Below are 22,511 nucleotides of genomic sequence, written 5' to 3'. Positions count from 1 at the left end.
TTGTACTTGGAAGTAACCACACAGACATAACTTTTGTTTTAAATAAGAAAAATTCAATACAAGGGACAGGAGCAAAGAGTTTTTCTTCCTTTTGTAGAACTGGATTTTCTTCTAACTTCATGCAAGAGTATCTAGATACTGTGATCACTGTCATTCTAAAACTGCTGACAGTACTAGAATAAGATTTAACAGCAGGCTATAGAAAATGAATATTGCAGTGTTAAAAGACAATCTAGATAGTCTAGTTTATATGTACACATGAAAAGATTCTGAATGGCTACTACAGATGGAGAACTTAAGTCTGCTGTAGGAAGTTGCATACTTGGAAAAACTTTTACTCACACCAGACTTCATTTGACTATTTGGTGAAAATAGTAAAGCCAGCCAAACTTGTTATAGTTTCAAGTTTTTATGAGTTAGGATCTTAGCATTTCTGAATTCTTAACAGTTCTCACACTAAGATGGAAATTGAAATCCTTTAATATTGTAGCTAATCCTTACTGCTGTTTTTTAAGCCAGCTGTCATTTGTTCTTCAAACTAAATTGAAAAAACATTAAAACCCACACTTTAAGCAATATAAAGTGAAAGTATAATCTTGCTCTGTGACCTGGAAGAACACGAGACCTGTAGTCATTCAGACCTGTAACTGCTTTGGATGTTCTACCAGCGTTGGCGGGTTTAAGTACTCTGTACTCTATTCTAGCATAGACTGTCTTGTCTCTAACTCAATTCAAAAGGAAGCAGTCAATTTTTGGTCTTGCCAGGGTGAAGTCCTGTCACTTGAACAGCTGTAGGATCATGCAAGCAGCTGTGCTTTACCCTGCTTATCCATTGTGGAGGGACTACCTTATGAAGTGGTGTGAAAGAAAAGAGCAACATTTAATGTAGGTTTTACAGTGTTCACATCTGTCTACGAAGCACTTAGTCATTGTTACTCTTGATCATCCTCACTGTGGGTTGGACTTCAGTCAGTGAGTGGGTAGTTTCCATTTCAGTTCTGAGCCATCTAGGCCTCCGTAATTTACACCTAAGGTGAGATCCTGCTCCCCTTAAAGTCAATGAGGTTGGTCTTTGGCTATGAATAATAAATAGTGAGGTGGCTATACTAGTAAAAAAACACACTCTGTTAGGGCAGTAGTTTTCAACTTTTAAATGGGGGCTTTAGTTTAGGTGGCTTAAACTAGTGCTTTTGGATTTTTTTTTTCTTTTTGAAGTGGGGATTGGGGGAGTTCACTCTGTGAGAAGAGGATCACCACCAAACTGCAATCAAGCCTTTTATTTATGCTTCCTGACAAAACTTTTCTGGAAAGATGTCTTATTTCATGCTGTCTGTCCTCTTGGGGGAAAAAATGCAGCACAGGGACTGTTTGTTTATTCCCCTGCTTTCAGTATCATTGCATTTTAGCAGTTCAAAGAGAATGTGCCTAGGTGATTTTCCCGCCTTTTCCCCCTGAGTTATTTTCCCACCTTTTTTGCCTGACAGCCTTTCTGTATCAAGTTTGGGAACAGAGACCCCAATTACAATGTCTGGGACCAGCTTCTGAAGAAAACTAATTACGTTATTTCCTTTGGCAATGCCTAATGTGCAAAGATTGTTTCTAAATCTATATTTCAGATCATTTTGCTTTTTTTTTTTATTGTTGGCTGTTCTTTCAATGAGGTAATTTCATCCCTAAGCTCATTAGTTGCTATAGCATTTTTTGTAATTCATTTTCTAAGAGTGCCATATGAGATTTAACATCATACATTTCCAGAAAGGCCATGAATGTTTTTTTGAAATTGCCAGTTAGCTATTCCTTTCAATGCTGATGTTACAACTGCTTGGATGGGTTAAGTGACTCCATTAGCTTGGGTCTTGTCACCTTTCTTTCCCCTTTAATTGTTTACATTTTATCCAGACGATACATTCTGTCTTTTTGACAAACTGTGTGTTTATTAGAATTTATTAGAGTATTTCAAATGTTTTGATAAGTGAGATCAGGCCAGACAACTATCTTGCTGCAAACTGTTTTTCTACCTCAGGGCGGGGAAAAGCAAATATAAGCAACAAAATTAACATTGATTGACTGGATTTTATAAAATGACTGAAAGGAAAGTAGATTTCTGCTCACAAACTGACTGCATCTTCCTGCCGAAGCAGCTCCCCGTATTAAAAATTTGACGTACTAACTGTAGTAGATATAAATATTTAAATGCTTGTTTAAAACACAAATCTAAATCTTCAAGTTTAGTACAACAGTAACTGCATATTTGACCCTGCTAGGTGTTTAATTCCCTTAAACTTCTCCTTGCCATTTTAGCTACCTATGAGTAGTTGATTGCTCCTGAAGAAAACTAGTGCCCCGCAACCTGGTTCTGCTATATGGTAGTAGGGTCACTTCAGAGAACTGCTGCTACCTTGCTCTTACTACCAATGAGCAAAACCGGGCCCATGCCTTCTTTTGCTCAAATAAACTGGTTAGTCTCTAAGGTGCCACAAGTACTCCTTTTCTTTTTTCTTTTTACGAATACAGACTAACACGGCTGTTACTCTGAAACCTTTTGAAATCCTGTTACTATCAATTAGCTAACGTTGTGGGTGAGGGGGAAAGGTGGAAGGAATAGCTCAATCTCAGTATGAGCTACCATCTTATTGTGTTTCTGATACGGACGCTATAGCTATAACACAGCCCAAAGATATTTCTAATCAAATATAAAGTGGAATATAGAGAGGCTTTCATTTCAAGTTTTACACACTACACCAGAATCCCCAAGTTACGAACATCAGTGTTATGAACTGACCAGTCAACAACACACCTCATTAGGAACTGGAAGTACACAATCAGACAGCAGCAGAGACCCCCCCCTCCCCCCCAAAAAGAAAATACAGTACTGTGTTAAATGAAAACTAAAAAAAAAAAAGGGGGGGGTGAATTGACAAGGTAAGGAAAGTTTCGGTGCTTGTTTCGTTAAAATTAAGGTGGTTAAAAGCAGCATTTTTCTTCTGCATAGTAAAGTTTCAGAGTTGTATTAAGTCAATGTTCGGCTGTAAACTTTTGAAAGCACAACCATAATGTTTTGTTCAGAGTTATGAACATTTCAGTGTTATGAACAACCTCCATTCCTGCGGTGTTCGTAAGGGAGGTTCTACTGTACTTTTCTAGGTTTTCGATTCATAATCTGATGCTTTTTTCCACGTAATTGTTAAATTACTTCCCTCTTCCTGTTAGCAGTTTTTAATCTACTGTACCTAAGAAGAGTTCTATATAAATAAGAACATTAATTAGCACTGCAAAGTGATGAACTTGTTTTAAAAGTAAAATGGGTGATGGGACAGGTTTAAATACCCACGATAGTTGAGTGCATTTTTGAACCCTGGCCTTTTTTTTTTAAATATAGGACTTTAATGCACTTTTAAAAAAATTTCTTACAAAAGCATTACTAATTTTCTCTTTTTTCTGTCTTGCCTAGCTGCGCTGTATGCTGTTAGTTTGCCCAGCTGAGTGAGAGTTTGGATGCTTCTGGTGGTTTGTGTCTGGTCTGATATGCTTTCAGATACCGTGCTGATGGGTGTAGCATAAGAATATGAATAGAGCAGGCAGCTTTGCAAAGCAGACATATATGCTTTTGGAATAGGCTAGTTGTAGCTATGTCAGAGGTAATCTACCATAATGGTCTGGAAGCCAGTTTTTGGGGCAGGCACACTTGTTTTAGCCCGCCTCTGCCACTTCCTTGTCCTTACTGTGCCTCAGTTTCCTCATTTACAAAGTGGAGTAACATCTATCTAAGTGAGGTGTCGAAGATTAATTTTTTTTAGAGTTGGAAAGAGGAAGGGCCAAGTTATGTATATTGTATTCAAACTCTTCAGTGTGTGTACCATGGAGACTTCTTTTTTCTTTTACTAATCCTAATTCATGAGTACAGTGGAGGGAACACTATACAATTTTCCTCCACCAGCAGCCTTCATACTTTTCTAGTTAAGTGCTACCTACCCCTGTGATATTCAAACAGGTTTTTCAACAGAAACGTGGGATTATTGCCTGGGGGAAATCCTATTGTCCAATAACAGTGGGCTGGTTTTTAGTAGGAAAGCAAAGATGCAGCCATTCTTTTGAAACCAAGTTTAATATAAGAATCTGCATATTGTGGAATTTTCCTATTCTAGCTTTTTTTCTATATGCTACTTTTAATAGGGTGTCTGGCACTTCCAAAGTTTGCAGCAGCAGCTACAGCTTGTCTGAAAATAAGTACATATTCAAACTTGTATCACAATCTTCAAGAAAGGGAAAGTGTAGTGTGTATATATACTATCCATGCTGGAGACCTGCCCTGCATCCCACCCAAGGCTGTTTCCCAGGTGGTTAGTGGCTGTGTAGGTATTATGGAGGTAGCACATGCTGTGAATGAACATGAGGGGTATATTTTATACAGCAAGATGCAAGTGTGACACTTTCCCTCCTTCGCTAGCTGTGGTGAAAGGCTTCAGAGAAGGCAGACGGTCTACGCTTTGGCTACGAGGATAACTAGGACAGGAAGTCAGTGTGGAGAATATGGGCAATAACCTCATCTTAAGTAATGTAACTGGATAAACAAGATGTAAGAATATAAATCCTCTTGCTTCAGGGCATTAACTCAGGGGGTGTGGGGAAAAGCTTCTGTGATGAGCACATTATGCAAGAATGATTCATCATATTTCTTGCTGATTTCTCTACAGGCTCTGGTCCTGTTGGAGACAAGGTACTAGCATAGATGTTCATGGATTCCAAGGCCAGAAGGGACCATTGTGATTATCTAGTCTGACTTCCTGTATCACATAGGCCATAGAACTTCCCCAAAATAATTCCTAGATCATTATTTTTAGTAAAAACATCCAGTCTTCCTTTAAAAATTGTCAGAGATGGAAAATCCACCATGACTCTTGATAAATTGTTCCAATGGTTAATCACCCTCACTGTACAAATTATGCTGTATTTCCAGTCTGAATTTATTTAGGTCCCACTTCTAGCCATATTCCCTCTGTCTGAGGCAGTATTGTAGTTACCAATTACTCAGTGGAGCACAAGTCATTCAATTCAGTCTTACAACACAAAAAGCAAGCAATAGTGCCAAGGCAATTTATTCAACTAAAGAAATTCATACATTAATAAACGCTCATTGGAAAAAAAAAACACCCTTCATTCTCCCTCTCCCCACCCAAGCAATTACCGAAGGTAACTGGTCACTTGAGCGTTTTCCAAAAGTAATTTTTTTAATACTTTGATATTTATTTTGCAAGTTGAAGTCTAAAAACAACAAAGCATAATGACTCTGCATTACAATGCAAGTGTTACATGTGAAACTCAATATGTAGGGACAGAGTTAATTAAAATATATAGAGCACTGCAGATTTCTCTAAATATATTAGCTCTTCCCTTTAGTTCTTGTAACATTAATAAAAAACAAAGCTGAAGCCAGAATTTTGTACTTTAAAATTCAGCTCGATGCAGGCTGGCAGTAATAAGAATTAACAGAAATCTGCGTGTGTAGTTCTGTTTTTCAAAAAATAAGTTACTATGGGATACTCTGTCTCCCTCCTCAACCACTACCAGATGCAATGCTTCTATTTCTACACATAAAACATGCTAGGCAAAACTAAGACCATGTGTTGTGCATCTCAGACATTAATAGGTTGTGGATGGAAGCTGGGATAGCAGATGAAATCTTAAATAAATCAGGGCCAAACTGGGGTTAAATATTTCAAGAGGCAGGCTTAGATGTCTGGGCATAGAAATATTAAGATCACTCATTTGACTCCTGGTGTAGTGGACACAGGGTAGATTGCATGAAGATTTTTCCCACCTTGGGCATCTGTTCATCACATATTTGGAGCCCTTTATCCATTTTTAGAACAGCTTAAACCAGCTACAGTCACATAGCTCCATGTGACACAATCCTTTCAATTAGGAAAGTGAAATGCTTTTAGTTGCAGGATAAGTATGCATACATTTCTTGCTAAGACAGGAAAATATCAGTGGGAGGCAATTAAAATACAGATTGGGTTATTAAAGGCAATCGAATTACCAGACTTCCCTTTGGTTCAGTTTTCCATTTCATGCGCTGGATTTGTAATTAGGGTGGCATAGCTACTAAGGAGTTCATTTCAAAAGCGGGCTATGAAGTCTGCCCCACTTAGTTTGCTTGTTGTTTTGTTTTAAGGCTTGCCTGCTAAAGGAAATAATTCTGCAGTCAGTAGCTGGTTGATACAGTATTAAAACAATAGCAGCTGCAAGCATCAGGATGCTGAAGACTTTATTGCTAGTGAATAGTATTTTTTGTATATGCCCTCCTATTGCCATGAGGGGTGCTCCCTTAATTGTTCAGACCTAGACAGTGCTAACCAAGAGTGTAGAAAGTTTGACAGGGTTAATATTGGAAATTAGTATTAATTATTTTGATAGCATCAGACTGAGTGCGCTCTCATATTGTGCCTTTAACACTCTAAAGTGTTAGACTAAGGTCTACTCATGCCCTTTAATGCTAAGGAAACAGAAGATACTGATATGAACAAGACTTTGTACTAAAGTGGAGAGGTTACCAACTATTTAAAACATTTTACAGGGTTTTTTTTATACATAAACATGCAAGTCCAAATTCTACTCTTGGATAGCTGGAGGCAACTTCAGTTGACATCAGTAGGGATTATGCAAGTGTACCTGAGAGCAGAATTTGGTTCATAACATGTAGCAAAGAACAAAGTGACACCACAGTGACCCTGAGGACTGGTCTACATTTCACACCATGTGCCGTAAAGTAATCAATCACTTGTTTTCCTGTAGTGTACCAGAACACAGTTACTCAGTATTAGACACCTTTGTAGGGGAGTCACTTTATCAGTCTCTTTCCTAAGCCACAATAAAAATTCTCTGTGGAAGAATGGAACCGAAAACGAGACCATGTCGTGCACATTATTAGGCCCAACTGAGCATGAGAAAAGATAACTTTGTTTTGCGCTTTGCTAGGTTACCTTTTCCCATAACTCCAATCTGCTGATGGGAAGGAAAAAAAGTTGCGTCTGTCCGCGCTTGCTACCCTTCATAGGCGCAGCAGCTTCTTCTCCAGCAGAAGAGTGAACAGCTCGGGTCCTTATTGCATCTGTTCTCACAGACAGATTCCTTCAGTCACTCTGGAAGCCTCATTGAATCGATGTTTGACAGAGGGTATGAGCAGTTAAGGAATCAAAATTCTGTGGTGACTCAATTGTATTGGTGTCTGCACTAGGCAAGCTGCACTGGCCCCTGGAAGAGCTATAGGTCTTCATGTGATTGCTATATAAATTGGGAGACTTTTCCCAAATGGGGAGATCCAATGTGAAATTGGCAGGCCTGGCAGAGCTGTCTCCCTGAACAGTCAAGACCACTGGTTGTTTATCAGGCACAGCCTTCACTGAAGCATATACAACATTTTGCTCAGACAGCGTATCTCTACACTGACTAAAGTGCTCTGCAAGGACCAGAGGCTGCTGGTCATCCCCTTCTTCAGAAATAACAAAAGCTGGTTTGGATTTGTCCATTTCTATTGAGAGCTCCTTGGTTTTCGAACAGTTGATTAAGTTGCTTTTGAGGCCAGTGGGACCGTGGCTTTGGTTATCAAGTGGAGGTGTCACCCCCATGTGTCTTGGGGGATCCAAGAGCCTCACCTCTTTGCAATCAGGGGAGCTGGTTAAAAACCCGAAATAAGGGTTCCCAAATCTGGATTTCTTCAAGCTAGAGGAGCTCAGTTTCCCCTGCCTTTGCGCAGATTGGGTTAGCGGGTACGATGTGGTGCTGGTGGACGAGTCAGAATAAACAATATCTGAGATTCCCTCTATCTCAGTGGCTGAAATTACTTTTCTGGTTGTTACACTCTGGTTTCTTGTGGATGAAGAAAGACCCTATCAAAATAATAATAAAGTTAATAAACATACTTTGAAATGCAGCAGTCTAGAAAACCTTTAACCTTAGGGAATTAAGAGTTGAAATTCCATGGTGCACTTGTCATGACCAAGAGGCTACATGCTTCCTTCCCTTCCCGAAAAGCAGTACTTTGTGCATGGGAGGATACGGAAGCATCATGTTAACTTTATAACAAGCACTCTTGGTTTGACATCTGCAGAGTCAATCAGAGAGACAGCTAGTCATCATGGGTCTATGGATTCTTTGCAGTACAATACTAATATATCAATTAAAAGAAACTTGAGTCATTCTGCATAATTTTTATGGATATATCTTAAGATGATCCATTCTGAAGAAATAATCTGTAAGTTTAATGGAAAATAATCCTTTATCCAGAGGCTTAGCCCCAGGAGTTGCAGCTTCTCAGTGCTGCAGGATCAAGCCCCAGATGAAGTATATTATGGTAATGTGAACTAACAGTCTCCATCTCTCTTGCATGCGTGCACACATGCATTAAAGGCCTTGGACCTTTTCAGCTGACATGCTCAACACATGCACAAGGGAAAGGCAGAAGAGCGGGAAGAGGAGTTCACATCAAAAAGTAGGTGAGTCTTTATATTGCACAAAGTGCCCCTTTTGGAAGTTGTCTTTAATGTTGTTAGGAGCACAATGTCTGAATCCCACACCTTCCCTCCTTGTGGATACTTACGCTGCTGTCTACCAGTTTAGTGAAGGGGCTGTTAGTGGTCCAGCTATACCATTTTTTCTGTAACTGAGGTAACGGAGTGAGTAAGTCATGAAATGTGCGGGCACTCCATGTCCGTTGCCTTGGATGATGGTTCTCTGCCTGCGTGTTCCCTTTATCCACAGTACCTGCTCCTGGAGCCACATGATCAGAAGTCAGCCAGTCTGATACACAAGCTGGACTTGTGACACTTCTCTTTAGGTTTTTGTCCTGAAAAACAGAGAAATCTTTCAACATCTTCAGCCAAAGGTCTCAAAAGTACTTTACATGCAAAGGCCCTAATGGCACTTAGAAACACTGAGCTATCTGTGAAAGTGACTCTGGCTCTTTAAACACATCTTTTCTTGGGACAAGATAGGTCAGTGGGGCAACTTGTACAGCACCTGCCTAAAGCATGCCAGAACAGAAAGCATTAAACCCATCAGGTTCACCATTGCCTTGCCCTGCCCACACAAGAACATTTTTACCTTGATTAGCCAGTTTCAAAATATCTCCCACTCAGCTAGAAAACCCTTTGATGCCAGAGAGACTGTCCTCTCAAGCAAATGCATTAGGGCTTGTTTACATTTCTCCATGGGGATATTTACCAAACAGCCACCTTCTCAGAATTCTCCTTAGAACTTTTAAGGACTGATTATTTCTATAACAATTAAATTTGATTATTTAAACCCAATCCAGTGTGGAGACTAATTTGTTGATTTTTTTAAGCTTGATTTGGTAGTTGCATTGCTTTATTTTCATTTTAATATAAGTAATATCAGCTTAGCTTTGGCACTGTGTTTTACTGATGTCATTATTAAGCGTTTTAATAAGATTTATTTAAAAAAAATATGGAGTTGGATTTCTTTCAATAAGCAGTGTGAGTCCAGAACCTTTGAGGACCTGGTGGATATCAACCAGTCAACCTAAAGGCCTGACCAGCTCCCCTCAGTCAGTCTTTGGTTCTCACAGGTCTCTTGATCTAAAACCATGAACCTTAATGACCTGAGCTAACAGTCTTAAATTTTTTAGCCAAAGGCTTCTATAGTCTTCCCCAGTGTTTGGCGCTGGTCTCTGAGATATCCCCACCCTGACACATTTTAGGAAGGTAGCAAGCCAGTCCCTGGTATCAAAAAGGTTGAGAAACACTGGTCTAGCCAATAGAGGGGGACAGATCCACATTGTAAGAGCTACTCAGTTTATACGCAGAATTAAACAGATAAGATCAATAGAGAGTACAATGCATGAGAAGGGGAAAGATGGTGGAGTGAAGGCAATAAACACAGGGCTAAAAGTGATTATATAAATAAAGCAGTCACATGCTTTCCATTCCCTATAGCAGTTGTCCTATATGTTCCCTTGGAACACATGTACAGGATTCATTTCCTCCACTCTTGCCAGTTCTCTCCCTCAGGGCCTGCAGAGTAGTTCCTCTACCCTCCACATGTACTGAGACGCTGCAGACAAGTTTGTTTACTTACCCAGCACATTGCCTGGATGTACCCTTGACTCCCAACAGCAGATTAGCTTCGGGGGGGGGGGGGGGGCAGGGGGATGTTTAAACCCAGCCTGTCATTTCCCCCCCCCCCCCCCCCCAGCAAAACTCAGGCTCACACTTGGTGGGAGGCTTGGGAGCCGCTGGCCAACTACTATTTCTCAGTAAAAGGATTTAGATAATCTTTGTGTAAAGCTTCTTATGATTCACTTTGTCTAGACAAGCATTTCGGTTGAGGTGAGTGAGTTTGGAATCCTTGTCTACTGTAAAGGCTCAAGCCTTCACACCTCCATAAACATTAGGATAATATCAGAGTAAGAGCCAAAAAAGCAGCTGCATGCCGGTGGATAACAGCATGCACCATTTGCCTAGGCTGTCCTACAGAAGCTAGCACATACAAACCATATTATAGAGGGGAAGATAGAGTAGGAGCCCACCTATTCAGAGCAATATAAATGAGGATTAGAGGACATTTTTCAGGACCGCCTTCTTTCTGCAGATGCAATTTGTGCCCCCAACAATGTGCATCGGGTACAGTTCAATCGTGAGTGCAAACCTGAGTAGCTGCACTTCTACCTTGTAGAATGAGGGTGTGAATCAGCTTGTCTGAAGTGCCGCTGTTTAGATGTGGGCCTGCTGCAAGCCATTTTGTAGGTACATTTTGCTTCCAAAACAGGGAGGATAGGTCTCAACCATGCTGAAAATCTAGCATTTAGAAGGATTTCTTAGCCTCTTCCTATCCAGGCCTACCACTGTTATCAGGCAACAAGTATGGATCCATAAACCCCTAATCCAGATTCTTTAGCTACCTAGCTAAGAACATGCTGTGGGAAGCACTACTGAGCAGTAACATAAGATCGCTCCTTCTAAGCCTTTTGTCCAAGATCAAGTGTACTCTGGTTTCTCTTCAGATCAAAAAAATCTTTCGTCTTTTACTTTCACATTTTAAGTATCTTCTAGCAGCTGGGGGCTGGAGAGGAGAGGAAATAATAGCCTGATTTTGAAAGGCGAGCATCCACTGCTCAATGATTTCTATGGCATTTGTGGATGCTCAGTGTTTTTTTTAAATGGGAGGAAAGAGAATATAGATTTTCCATCTATCCACAACAAACTGAGGTTTCATCTCATCAGCACCCGATAGAGTTCTCACCAATAGAGTCATACTTGGCGAGAAAGCACAAATCTTGCCAATTTCCACTCTATCTTCCTATCCACCTCTGTGAAATTGTGCCACAGATGATGATGTAGGTGGAAAGGAGATGTTAGAGAATGTAAGAATTTTAAAGCTATGCACAACTTTTAAAAAATTTGACTTCTACCTATACAAACTATTTCTTCTCTTTTACACCTTAAATATTTTAAGATTTAATGCAGCTCCGGAATGGTAGATTAGAGCGGTGTTTCTCAACGACTGCTCTGTGGACCCTGAGATCTTCCTGACACAGTTCAGGGAAGCAGGAAGCTGGTCCCTGATATTAAAAAGGTTAAGAAACACTGGATTAGAGCATTAAAACATTTTTAATGGGTCTTAGTGAATAAATCCCTGCCGACGATACAGAAGGCTAATTTAAGAAAAATAGCAGTGGCCCATAGTCATGTAAGTTTTCACTGTTCTACAGGCTGGCTGTTTTTCATTAATGGATGTAATTCTGTAGAGATCCATGTACATTATTAATACTCTAGGAAAATCCTAATCGATACTGTGTCCTAGCGGACTACACTGGCCTCCAGCCAAGGCCAGGGATGCAGGCACCCCATACTTTGTACCCAGGGATAAAGTCACATGAGCTACATGACGGACTGGTGTGCTTCTGCACTATGTCATGCTTCTACACTTACATAGCAAGTGTTGACCCCAGAACGATTTCAGAAACATATGTTCATCACCACCCTGGGTGCTCAAGGGAAATGCAAGCAAAAGGATTTTTGAACCCTATGTGTTTCCAAAGAAACATCAGTAAGAGCTGCAAGGGAGTATGCTAAAATAACACACACACACCCCCAAAAAAGTAGGGAAGCCACGTTATAGTATTTAAATTTTAAAAATAAAATTAAAAAATAAACGTTTGTAAAGAGCCCTGACACATAAAGCACCCAATTTATTGGCAAACATTTATTAAGCTTCCCAACCTAGGAGCTACGGTAACACAAATCAGCCACAATAACAACAGTGCTGCAAGTTAGGTAAATAATATTACTGACGGATTGAGGAACTGTGTGGTTATATGACTTGCCCACAGCAAGTTAGTGACAGAGCCAGGACTGGAACCTGGGAGTTTTGACTCTTAGTTCCTTCCTCCAACCACTAGAAATCTTTTCCTGTGGTACTCCCACGTGTGTCTACCTGTATTCTGTATGTGGTAAAACTCAACCCGCTGGCACCAGGGCCGGTTGAAATAATAAATACTTCATCGCTCCCCGTTTCAGTGGTCACGGCTGACACAGGAGAGGGCATGTCTGGGTCAGTAGGCTGAGAAGAGTGTTCTGCGCTGCCTCCAGAGGAAGTGACTAAGGCAAGGAAAGACATAGAAAGATTTTTTAAGTGACCGTCTCCTTTTGTTTAGGCTGGGCAAATAGCCCACCTTCCTCTTCCCATTCTAACCCAGCCTAAAAAATCAGCCCTTGGCTGCCACCCAGATCTGAAAAAAATTCAATCATTCAACCACTTGCCTTGTCCTAATCGGCCGAAATTTGGCTAGGAAACCAGAAGGACTTAAAACCAAAGCCCTTTAGAGATCCTCTCAGTGACCTTTCCCAACAAAGGGAGATTGGAAACTGTGAGCAAGATTGTCAGCACAGAGTTGGGATTTTGAGCTGGGATCTCACAAGAACTTCTGTGACACACAGGTGGCTTGGTGCCAGCTGGCAAAGGGTTTACTGGTCTGTAACAGCAGCTAACAGGCCTGACAAACTCAGCTCAGCATAAGTAGTTAACACATATTTCAAGGTCCCATTTCATGGGACCGTTAGTGGGCTATTTCACGTTGAATGGTCCCTTGAAATATGTGTTAACTACTTATGCTAAACAATCTATCCCACTTTGTATTTACCTGTGACGCTTGGAGTAGGTTTCCCAGACCTGAAGAAGAGCTCTGTGTAAGCTTGAAAGCTTGTCTCTCTCACCAACAGAAGTTGGTCCCATAAACAATATTATCTCAGCCACTTTGTCTCTCTGGAGGGAAACATTGATGAACAATCTCCACCAACATTAGACCCAGTACTTCTGTATTGGCTTTTACCAGCCATGAAGGACCTATGAGTTATAGTCAAAGCATCCCAGCACCCACTACTGTCACTCACTGGGGTTCTGTAGATGGCTCGCTCTGGATCAGAGCAATTTTATCCACAACGTTAACATGAAAAAACTTTGGAACTGTGACTGCTCCAGGTAATCTGAGTGTTCCAAACCCAGTACTTAGACAGCCATGCTCTCCAGATGACACAAAGGGGAGGGTGGTGGGGGAAAAAACCACAACTCTTGAAGATTTCACAGGTGTTTTTAAGCCAGCAATATGACAGAATGAACCAAGGCCACGTTTGCCCTGCTAACCAAGTGTATGCATTGTGCCGTGGATATGACAGTTTCTGTTGACAGAGTTCAGAAATAACACTTCTGAGTATTCCTTGCCAGGGAATTACTCTACCAGCAAGAGGGAGGGCAAAAGGGGGTAATTCCACACCAAACACTTTCTAATATGTGACAGCTCACACTGCATCTCCACACACACAGCTGAAGAGGAAGATTCAGAGAGAGAGACTGACTTGACTTAATGGGCAAGGAGCTATGGGTTGAAACAACATACTCTCCAGCTTACCTGCTTGGTCCCGGCTGACAGTGTGATTGTTGTTTTCATTCTCTCGAGTTGGCACCACAAGTTGGAGCTCATTGATATCTATGGCGGAGTTCTGGATCCCATTCTACAACTCAGAACACGCCCCAGTAAACATCTACAGACAGACAGCGTAACAGCTAATGTGCAAGAGAAACAAAATCACCAAAAGAATTAGCACTAACCTCCTGGTCACTGTGTGCATTGGAAGGGTTCCTTTTGAGGCACATTTTCTGCCTGAGGAAGAGACAGCAACAATCCCATGAATTAGCTAAGGGTCCATAGGAGAAAAGTTCTCATCCATGTTCATTTTAATAGGAGAAAACACAACAGAACAACTATGCACTAGCACATCTATCCATGGCACTTTACAGCTTTCTTTGTATCAATGACTGTGTGCTAAGGAGCAATTGTTATCCCCATCTTATCAGGGAGTCCGCTAAGGCAGAAGACATACTTTTTTAAGAATCTGCAAGGTATCTGCAGCAGAAACAGGAGTTTATTCCAGATATCCCAAGTCTCAACACCTATCCTCCCTAGAAGGGTGGAACTTTGATTTCTCTAAGTAGAGCATACTGCAAAATATGTAGTCCCCCCTGGGTCTCAAGCTCTGATACAGTTCATTGGCTTCACCATACCAGACATTTTATTATATAGAACAAAGCATTCTGAGATATTCTCAGCCAAGAAGAGGCAAATATTATTTATTTTTATGAAAATTGTATTAAGGAAAACAACAGCAGCTCATTCCCAAGTAAGAGAACTTGTCAAAGACTGAAGGAAACCAAAAGAAGATTCCTTAACAAGCTCTTATCCAAGATTTCTTCTTCTAAAACTGACATTATAGAACAGCCAGCATCACTACAGTTGTGGTGAACTAGAACTTGAAGATGCCTCTGAAAGAATCAAAACACTCCCCACTGCTCAGAACTTCCCAGGTACTAACAGAGATCAAAGTGCTCTGACCTAAGATAATTATTTAGGTGTATAACAGCACGGCACTAGGCACTTTACAGACATGTAAGAACACTAAGGTCCTGCCCTGAACGCTACAATCTAAAAGCAGACATACAGCATTTCCCCCCACATATAGTTTATTACATTTAATAAAGATTTTCAGTCATTCATTAGCTAATGTTTCCTTTTGGGGATGCTGCAGTGGGGCAAGGGTTTACCGGCAATTTGGAAGAGATAAGGGTCTTGGAGCAAGAAAGGTCGGAGACATTGGCATTGCTGACCTGGTCAGTAAAATAGTTCCAGGTACATGTAACTACATGCAAGGAGGACCTGACGGAGTAGTTAGAAGCATGGCTTAAGTAGTGCTCAAAGGACAAGTGAAAAATACAAGAACAAGGTTGTGCCGTACCTCTAAGTCAGGGTCATGGAGTTTAATTTACAGAAGACATCTTGACACAAGGGTGCAAACAACTGAAATTAAACATCCTTACAAAAGGAGAAGAACATTTAACTCTTTTCTACAGTTTCTAAGTTTGATGCCAGAGAAGACAGTCTGATTCTCATCAGAATCATCTCAGGCCTACAGGGCTACTAGAGGCCTCCTTCCATGCTATCTGCTCTGTTCAAGTCTCTGCTTGTCTATCCACTGTCCCAGAACCCCTGGAGTACCACTAGTACCGTTCCCACCGAGACTAAAGGGGAAGCAGTGTGTGTCCAGAAAGTTGGCAGCCAAGGATGCAATCCAGAAGAGCCCCCTCCCCCACCACCACCAAGATACCCACTTCATACCATTACAGCACATATCACATGCCACGTATCTTACTTCGGTTTCTCAGATGAACTCATGGAAGGCGGGGGACATTCTTCCCCAACACCTCACCTTTAAAACGACCTACAAGGGGAAAAAAAGTGCTTGGACTGGTATGGGTGTCTGTTGTCACGGCAGAATCACATGTTCCCATGTGGCTGTATAGTCCGATCTGTGAGGACCGGATCAAAGTGCTATCACAGGAATATGCAGGTTTCCACTGAAAATTTCACATGAAGCTTGGCTCTTTTTTCAATCAATCAATCAATTTTTCATGGCTGTCTTCTTCAGAGTGTTTATTGACACTTGCTTTCTATTAGATCTGTCCCTGGCTATGTCTTCAAAGTTATCAGTATTTATGCTGCATGAGGTGAAATTCTGCTTAAGGATATCTGAAGTGTTTTCATTGACATCCTCCTGCCTCCTCCATTCTTTCAGAGTTTCAATTCATCACAGAAAACTTTTTTGGGAATCTATCATAACCCATTCTGATAATATGACCTGTTCATCTAAGCTGAGCTTTCATGATCATTGCCTCAATGCTGGTTGTTTTTGCTCTTTTCAAGTACGTTAATTATTGAGACTTTGTCTCACCAGTGGACCTTCAGGATCGAGCCGAGATAGCACATGTGAAAATTTTTCAAGTTTTTTAATATGTCTGTGGTAAACAGTACATGTTTCACACCCATTTTAAATAGGCTGCTGTCACCGCTGCATTATATATCATCAGTTTTGTTGACTGTTTGATGGTGCGTTGGTTGAGTAGCCTATTGAAAAAGGTCTTTCAAAGGCCTGTTTGCCTTTCATATTTATCTGATATTTATTGATCCAGAGAACTGTCACTTTGTATTGTCAAGGTTTATAAATTGTTTGACAATCTTTAGTTCTATACCATCAATGGTGACGTTTGGCTCGGTAGTAATTGTTGATGGAGCTGGGTAGAAGAGGACTTTAGTTTTTTCAAGGCTCATGGTAAGTCTAAACTATTTAGTTGCCGCTGAGAACCTGCCAAAGATAAGCTATAGGTCACTTTGACTATGACTAAGTAGAGCACAGTCATCCTCAGAAAGGACTTCACATAGGAGTTCTTCAAGAACTTCGGTCTTTGCAGTAAGCCTTTAGAGACTAAAGAGTTTTCCCATCAGTTCTGTACATTATGTAGATGCCCTTTTGAAGCTTGTCCATTGTATAATTCAGAACAGCTACACAAAAGAGAACAAAAGGGGGTAGTGCCAGCACACAGTCTTGTTTCACTCCATTAGATATGGGAAATGGTTTAGAATGGCACCATCTGAGATTACTTGACCAGTCATTTCTTCATGGAATTGATGTATGATATTAATAAATTTGATGGGGCAGCCAAACTTTTCTAAAATTTTCCAGAGGCCACTTCTGCTCACAGTGTCAAATCCTTTTTTTAGATCAATGAAGATAGCATGCAGATCCGTGTTTTGTTCAATAATTTTTTTCTGAATCTGTCTCACAATGAAAATCACATCTGTGTTGCTCTGACCTGATCTAAATCCACATTGGGTCTCTGGTAGAAACTTCTCCAATACTGTTTTGACTACCCAATTGAGCAAAATATGAGCCAGGACTCATAGCTAGGAGATACTCTGGTAGTTACCACTGTCACAGTTGTTGCATTTATTTTGATTTTTTATTTATGACTGCATCTTTACAATCCTGTGGAATTTCCTGGGCTTCCCAGTTATCCTTATTGATTTCACATAGATAGTTGACAGTTTGGGGGCCTGCAAGTTTAAAGATTTCAGCTGGTATAGTCTCTTTGCCGGGTGATTTTACCTGACTTAATTTGTCTGATAGCTTATTGCACTTCCTCAGTGGTAGGTAGTTGTGCAATTTCTTCACCTATGGAGTGATGGCTCAGTTCCTTTAGCACTTGTAGCTTGATAATAGAGGGATGGTTGAGTAGCTCATTAAAGTGCTACACCCATCTTTCAGAGATACCTCTTTTGTCCTTGATTAAGGTAAGATCCATTTGAACTTGTTAGTGGAGCTGTTCCCGGTTTTGATTATTCAAATTTGATTCCTTCAGGGAATCATAAAACATTTTTGTGTTGTTAGTATCAGCATAACACAGTACTTCTTCTGCCTTCTTTTCCAATCATTTATCGTGTAGGACACAAAACCATCCTTAAGCCATCTCTTTCAAATACTTGAATTTATCTCCCTTTGATGTTGATTCTTTGTCATTTTGCCAAGACAGAAACCCAGCATTCTTTTCCTTGAGGATCTTTTTGATTTCATTGTCATTTTCATCAAACCAATCCTGGGGCCAACTTTCATTTGTACCTAGAGTTTCTTCTGGGGCTTGAAGAATGGCTAATTTGAATATATTCCGTATGTCAAGTGCAATCTTGCGTGATGATGTAATGCTATCCATTTTTTCCTCTAAGTTTTCCCTCAGTTTTTCTTGGAGAAATGCCTTTGCTGTGTTCTCAGCTTTGCTATGTTTCATTTTGGTGTAATCTGTTCAGCATTATTTCACTGAGGGGCAACAGCATGTAAATTAAAAATGGCTCTGATCATCCTGTGGTCAGTCCAACTGTTTGCCCCTTGCATGGCTCTGGTGATCTTAATATCCTTTTGCTGTATAGTAACACAGTCAATCAGGTGCCAGTGCTTTCATCTTGCATGCATCAAAGAAGTTTTGTATTTGTTAGGATAGCTGAAGGTTGGGTTGGTGACAACGCGCTCATGAGTAGCACACTTGCAGAGTAGGAGGAGACCATTGTTCATTTTTCTGACTCCACTGGTCTTTATTACATCACTCCAAGCCTCACTATCTTTTCCAACTCTGGCATTAAAGCCTCCCAGAAGAATGAACTTGTCTTCACTAGGTATAGATTGGAATATCGCTCTCAATACACGCTGGAGACTGGGGTGAAGGAAGAGTGTGAAGAAACATTCACCTTCAAAATTCAAAACTTGGGACATCCTTCTATAACCATGAACTTGGGCCAGTGTGATGGGGTGTTTACTCCACACCATGTGATGAAAGGGTTAATGTGTGACAGAGAGGCCAATCAACCCACGGGTCATTCCTGAAGGGTGGGGTGGATGAGCCCCAATTAAAGATGAGTACCAGCTGGATAAGGAGATGGGTGATTTGTATAAAGAAAGGAAGCCTGGAGCACACAGGGACTTTAGGGAGACAGAGAGTGAGAGCTCTGCAGTCCCTTTCTAGCTGCTGGCAAGCAAAGGAAGCACCTAGAGAGAAGCAGATGTACTGTAAACCTAGGGAAGAGATGAGAGAAAGGGTCTGAAGGAAGGCCAAGGTAGGAAGAAGTCCAGGAAGACAGTGAGAAGTCTAAGAGAGCAGATTTTACCTGCTGATTACAGGGTCCCTGGACTAGAACTTAGAGTAGGGGGAAAGCCTGGGTTTCCCTACCGACCACTGAGAAAGGTGATGTGGAAACCCCCTGACACAAGGGGAGACAGACTGTAGAATTTGGAGCCAGGCCACCAGGGAAAAAGCCCTGAGTGGTGTTGGTCTGCACTAGAGTGGCAGACAACCTTACAGAACCTGGGGAAGGGGTGATGACCCTGCTGAGGCATGAGCTCAGATAAGGGTGGAGAATTTAGTTTATTGGACTCTTTATTTACCCTAGACAGGGTAGGACTAAACGTTACCTGGGTGGAGGGCCAAGTCATGAGAAAAGGCAGACGACTGTCGGACCACTGCAACTATTGGCAGGAGTCACTCAACAGGAGAGAGATGCTGCGCCAAACCCAGCCCCAAGGAGATGCTCTAGCAGTGAGTCCACCCCTTTACAACCATGAACAACCTAGTCTGGTTAGGGTTATCAGGATTACATTACTTGGAGTGTTTTTGACTAAACTAAACCCACAGATCCTTATACCCCCCTTGGGCCTGGGTATCCAGTGAGATTACGACTCCCATGATGCGTTGCAGCAGCTCAGTATACAGGGAGACCATGGTGTATCATGGGAGATTTAGTCTGGCCAGGCAGTCCCATCCACAGAGGAGAACGGGCGCCTCATGCCCCCATACTTCAGCTCATGTGAGGCACCACAATGACCTTTCTGAATCAAAGTTTTTAGCTGAAAAATTGGGGGTGGGTTGTTGTTTTTTCTGAAAAATTGAAATTTTCTGTAGAAACTTTTGAAAAAGGCAAATTTTTTCCAGCCCAGCAAGACTTTGCTGAAGTAGCAACAGCTCCATTTAAATGGAAAGAACCAATGTGTAGAGCTATGGGCTACACAAAGATGGAGGGCATTGAGGCATGCAGGCAAGGAGGGAGGGGCTTCTTGGATTCTATATAGTACGCAGCGCAGAGCTGCAGCAATTAGATAACCATTCTGGTTTTAGCACACTTTCAGAGGTCAGTCAGATTCCCCAGAAATGTATTACAGCAGTAAGAATTGCCACCTGGCAACCAGTTGGTCAGTCCTGCTCTGTATCCTGCCCAGTCACTATTATTTGGGTCTTGTGTTGGATGAAACATTGCTTCATCATTTCTGCCCACCATGTGGAAATACAGGGAGGATATTAACTTTTAAATTAATGTATATGGGGTGTGTGTGTTTGAAAATAAGAGGCTTCCCTTCACGTGAAATGGTTGTAAACTGAGGGGTTGTCATAAGAATCCGTTCCTTGGCAGGGTGCACAGATGTGAAATGTCTCTTCCCCCATGAGTTGCAACCATCGAGCAAAAGTCTGATGGCACTGGGCATGATTAAAATTAAATAAGGTGAACATGTCTCTTGTTCTTGGGGCTTGGGAAAGAAAATAAAACCCCCTGCTACTCAAGCCAGGCCTCATGGCCAAAAGTAATTAGAATTATTGGCCATCTAACAACTGATGCTTTCATTCCCTCCCCAAACACTAAACAAAAGCAACAGTGTAGCAGAAACTTGGAGTCTCCCCAGAAAGCTTAACTCTGGCTCAATGGAATAAACCTGGGCAGGCATTGCTGATGACTCCATTTATTAGATGGTGCTGGGTGCCAAGCCTGTCCTGTGCCATTTCTATCACTGGCGAGGCAGAGCCTGCTACTTCTAGCAAAGCAACAGTGGCAACTTAAAAAAAAAAAGGGGTGGGGTGGGGTGGGGTGGGGGAAGCATAACACAGCTAAGCTTCAGCTTGCTCAGATACCAGAGGAGCAGGTGGAGTGGAGAGAAAGGGAGGTGGCAGACAAGTTTAGTAAACTGTCTGAAGGTTATTATTAGTATCTTCTGTTGAGGTTTCCTCTGCAACAGCACATTCCAGTCAGAGCAAGTGTTATTCCTCAGAGAACTGGACCTGTTGCTGAATGTACTGCCTCATTAGAGAATCTTCCTTCCTCCTAGAGTACTCTCTGACTAACGGGATGTTCTCAGGGGACAGGATATGCCATCATGGGCTCCACTGGACAATCCTGCCGTTTCAGCGAGTACCCCCTTTGTCCTTAATTTTGAACTTCTTATCCTCTGTGTAATGTATAGGTGCTGGAACAAGGGGTTCTGGCTTGTAGTGGTCTTCATCATATGCAGGGTTTACAGTTGAGTTCAGTGGCTCTCAGCACCCCCACTATACAAATTGTTCCAGCACCTTTGATATGATGCTGCGGCCAGCTTCATTATAGAAGATAGTCCTGAACTGAAATCCCAGATCAAAGCCCTATAATCTGTACTTCAGAGCAGGCACTTCTCCCTGTAATGGGCCCAGGTAGGACTCTGAATTTCAAACCTTCCTTTGTAATGGATCCAGATCTGACCTTTCCCCAAACTTTACAGTGTGGGCATTCTCCTTCCTTATTCTACCATCCTCGATCTGGAGCCAGTTCCTCTCTCATAGATTTGACTAATTAACGTTACCTGCAAGGAGGACAAGAGGGGGCTAATGCATCTCTGAATTCAAATCCTTATTTAGGCCACACAAAATTAGAAGTGAGTTTGGTGGTCTCATTCTGAGGCAAATTTTTGATGTGCTTAATGGACATCACACAATTTTACTCCTAGTCTGCATAAACCAACATAGTTGAGTAGCATTGGCAAGCTCTTATCAAAAGAGGTCCCAGACTAATAGCCTGGAGGTGCATAAACAGAACATCAAGAAAAAAACCTAACATAGCATCTGCCAATACTATATAAACTGGCTTACTCAGCACAGTGGGGCCCTCACTTTCGCAAGCATCATGTTTCACTCATGCATACAAGTTTGGCACGAAATCAACATATGCCCAAAATAACCTATCCCTGGAAAGACAGGGAGGCTTGCACATGAAAGCGGGATAGGAAATGGCCTTTAAAAAAAAACAAACCCACAATACAAACATGCAGCCTAACTGAAAGCAGGTAATTTTTCCTGAAACCACACCAATGCTAAGATCCAGGAGTCAAGCTACCAGGGACAATCATTTCCTGCAACCCTAGTTCATGTGTTAACACCCAACTAGTTCCCCATTTTAAAAACATCCTGGTCGTAAAAGCCAATTAAAACAAATCCTGCCTCTTATCAGCAAAACAATATCTGTAGCAACTGAACCTTTTAAAAGTAAGGTTGCGTTTCAAAATGGGCTCGGTGCTTTTAAGTGGGCTAAAGCCAAATTCATGGTTTGCAACACCCCCATTTGTGTTGGGTATCACTTTGTGCCATGAGAAGTTCCACTGAAATTCCTGGGAGTATTTGAGAAGTAACATCCTACTCAACATGAGAGAGTATTAGAATCTGGACCAATATGAGCAGGATTAGGCCATAACTGCTACTATAGTAGAGGAAGCATTTACAAAAAAAAATTGGCAAGACCTTAAAAATAAAAAATATTTAGAATCTAGCAC

General features: G+C 41.4%; 1 protein-coding gene across 2 annotated transcripts in view; it reads right to left on the bottom strand.

The window, feature by feature from the left end:
• Positions 1-5,155: 5,155 nt before the first annotated feature.
• Positions 5,156-22,511, bottom strand: part of LOC141999243 (uncharacterized) — a 49,520-nt gene continuing 32,164 nt past the window's right edge. The window contains exons 3-7 of one of the 2 annotated variants that reach the window (XM_074972455.1): positions 14,125-14,176; positions 13,925-14,027; positions 12,454-12,617; positions 8,600-8,845; positions 5,156-7,889 (exon numbers count right to left, since the gene is read on the bottom strand). In XM_074972455.1, the coding sequence (XP_074828556.1) occupies positions 7,152-7,889; positions 8,600-8,845; positions 12,454-12,617; positions 13,925-14,027; positions 14,125-14,176 (1,303 nt within the window). In that variant the 3' untranslated portion in view covers positions 5,156-7,151. The remainder of the gene's footprint in view (positions 7,890-8,599; positions 8,846-12,453; positions 12,618-13,924; positions 14,028-14,124; positions 14,177-22,511) is intronic. The other variant, XM_074972456.1, reaches the window with a different exon arrangement.

Source organism: Natator depressus, chromosome 15, assembly GCF_965152275.1.
Source record: "Natator depressus isolate rNatDep1 chromosome 15, rNatDep2.hap1, whole genome shotgun sequence".
Lineage (NCBI taxonomy): Eukaryota > Metazoa > Chordata > Testudines > Cheloniidae > Natator > Natator depressus.
This window is presented reverse-complemented; position numbering and strand designations above follow the sequence as displayed.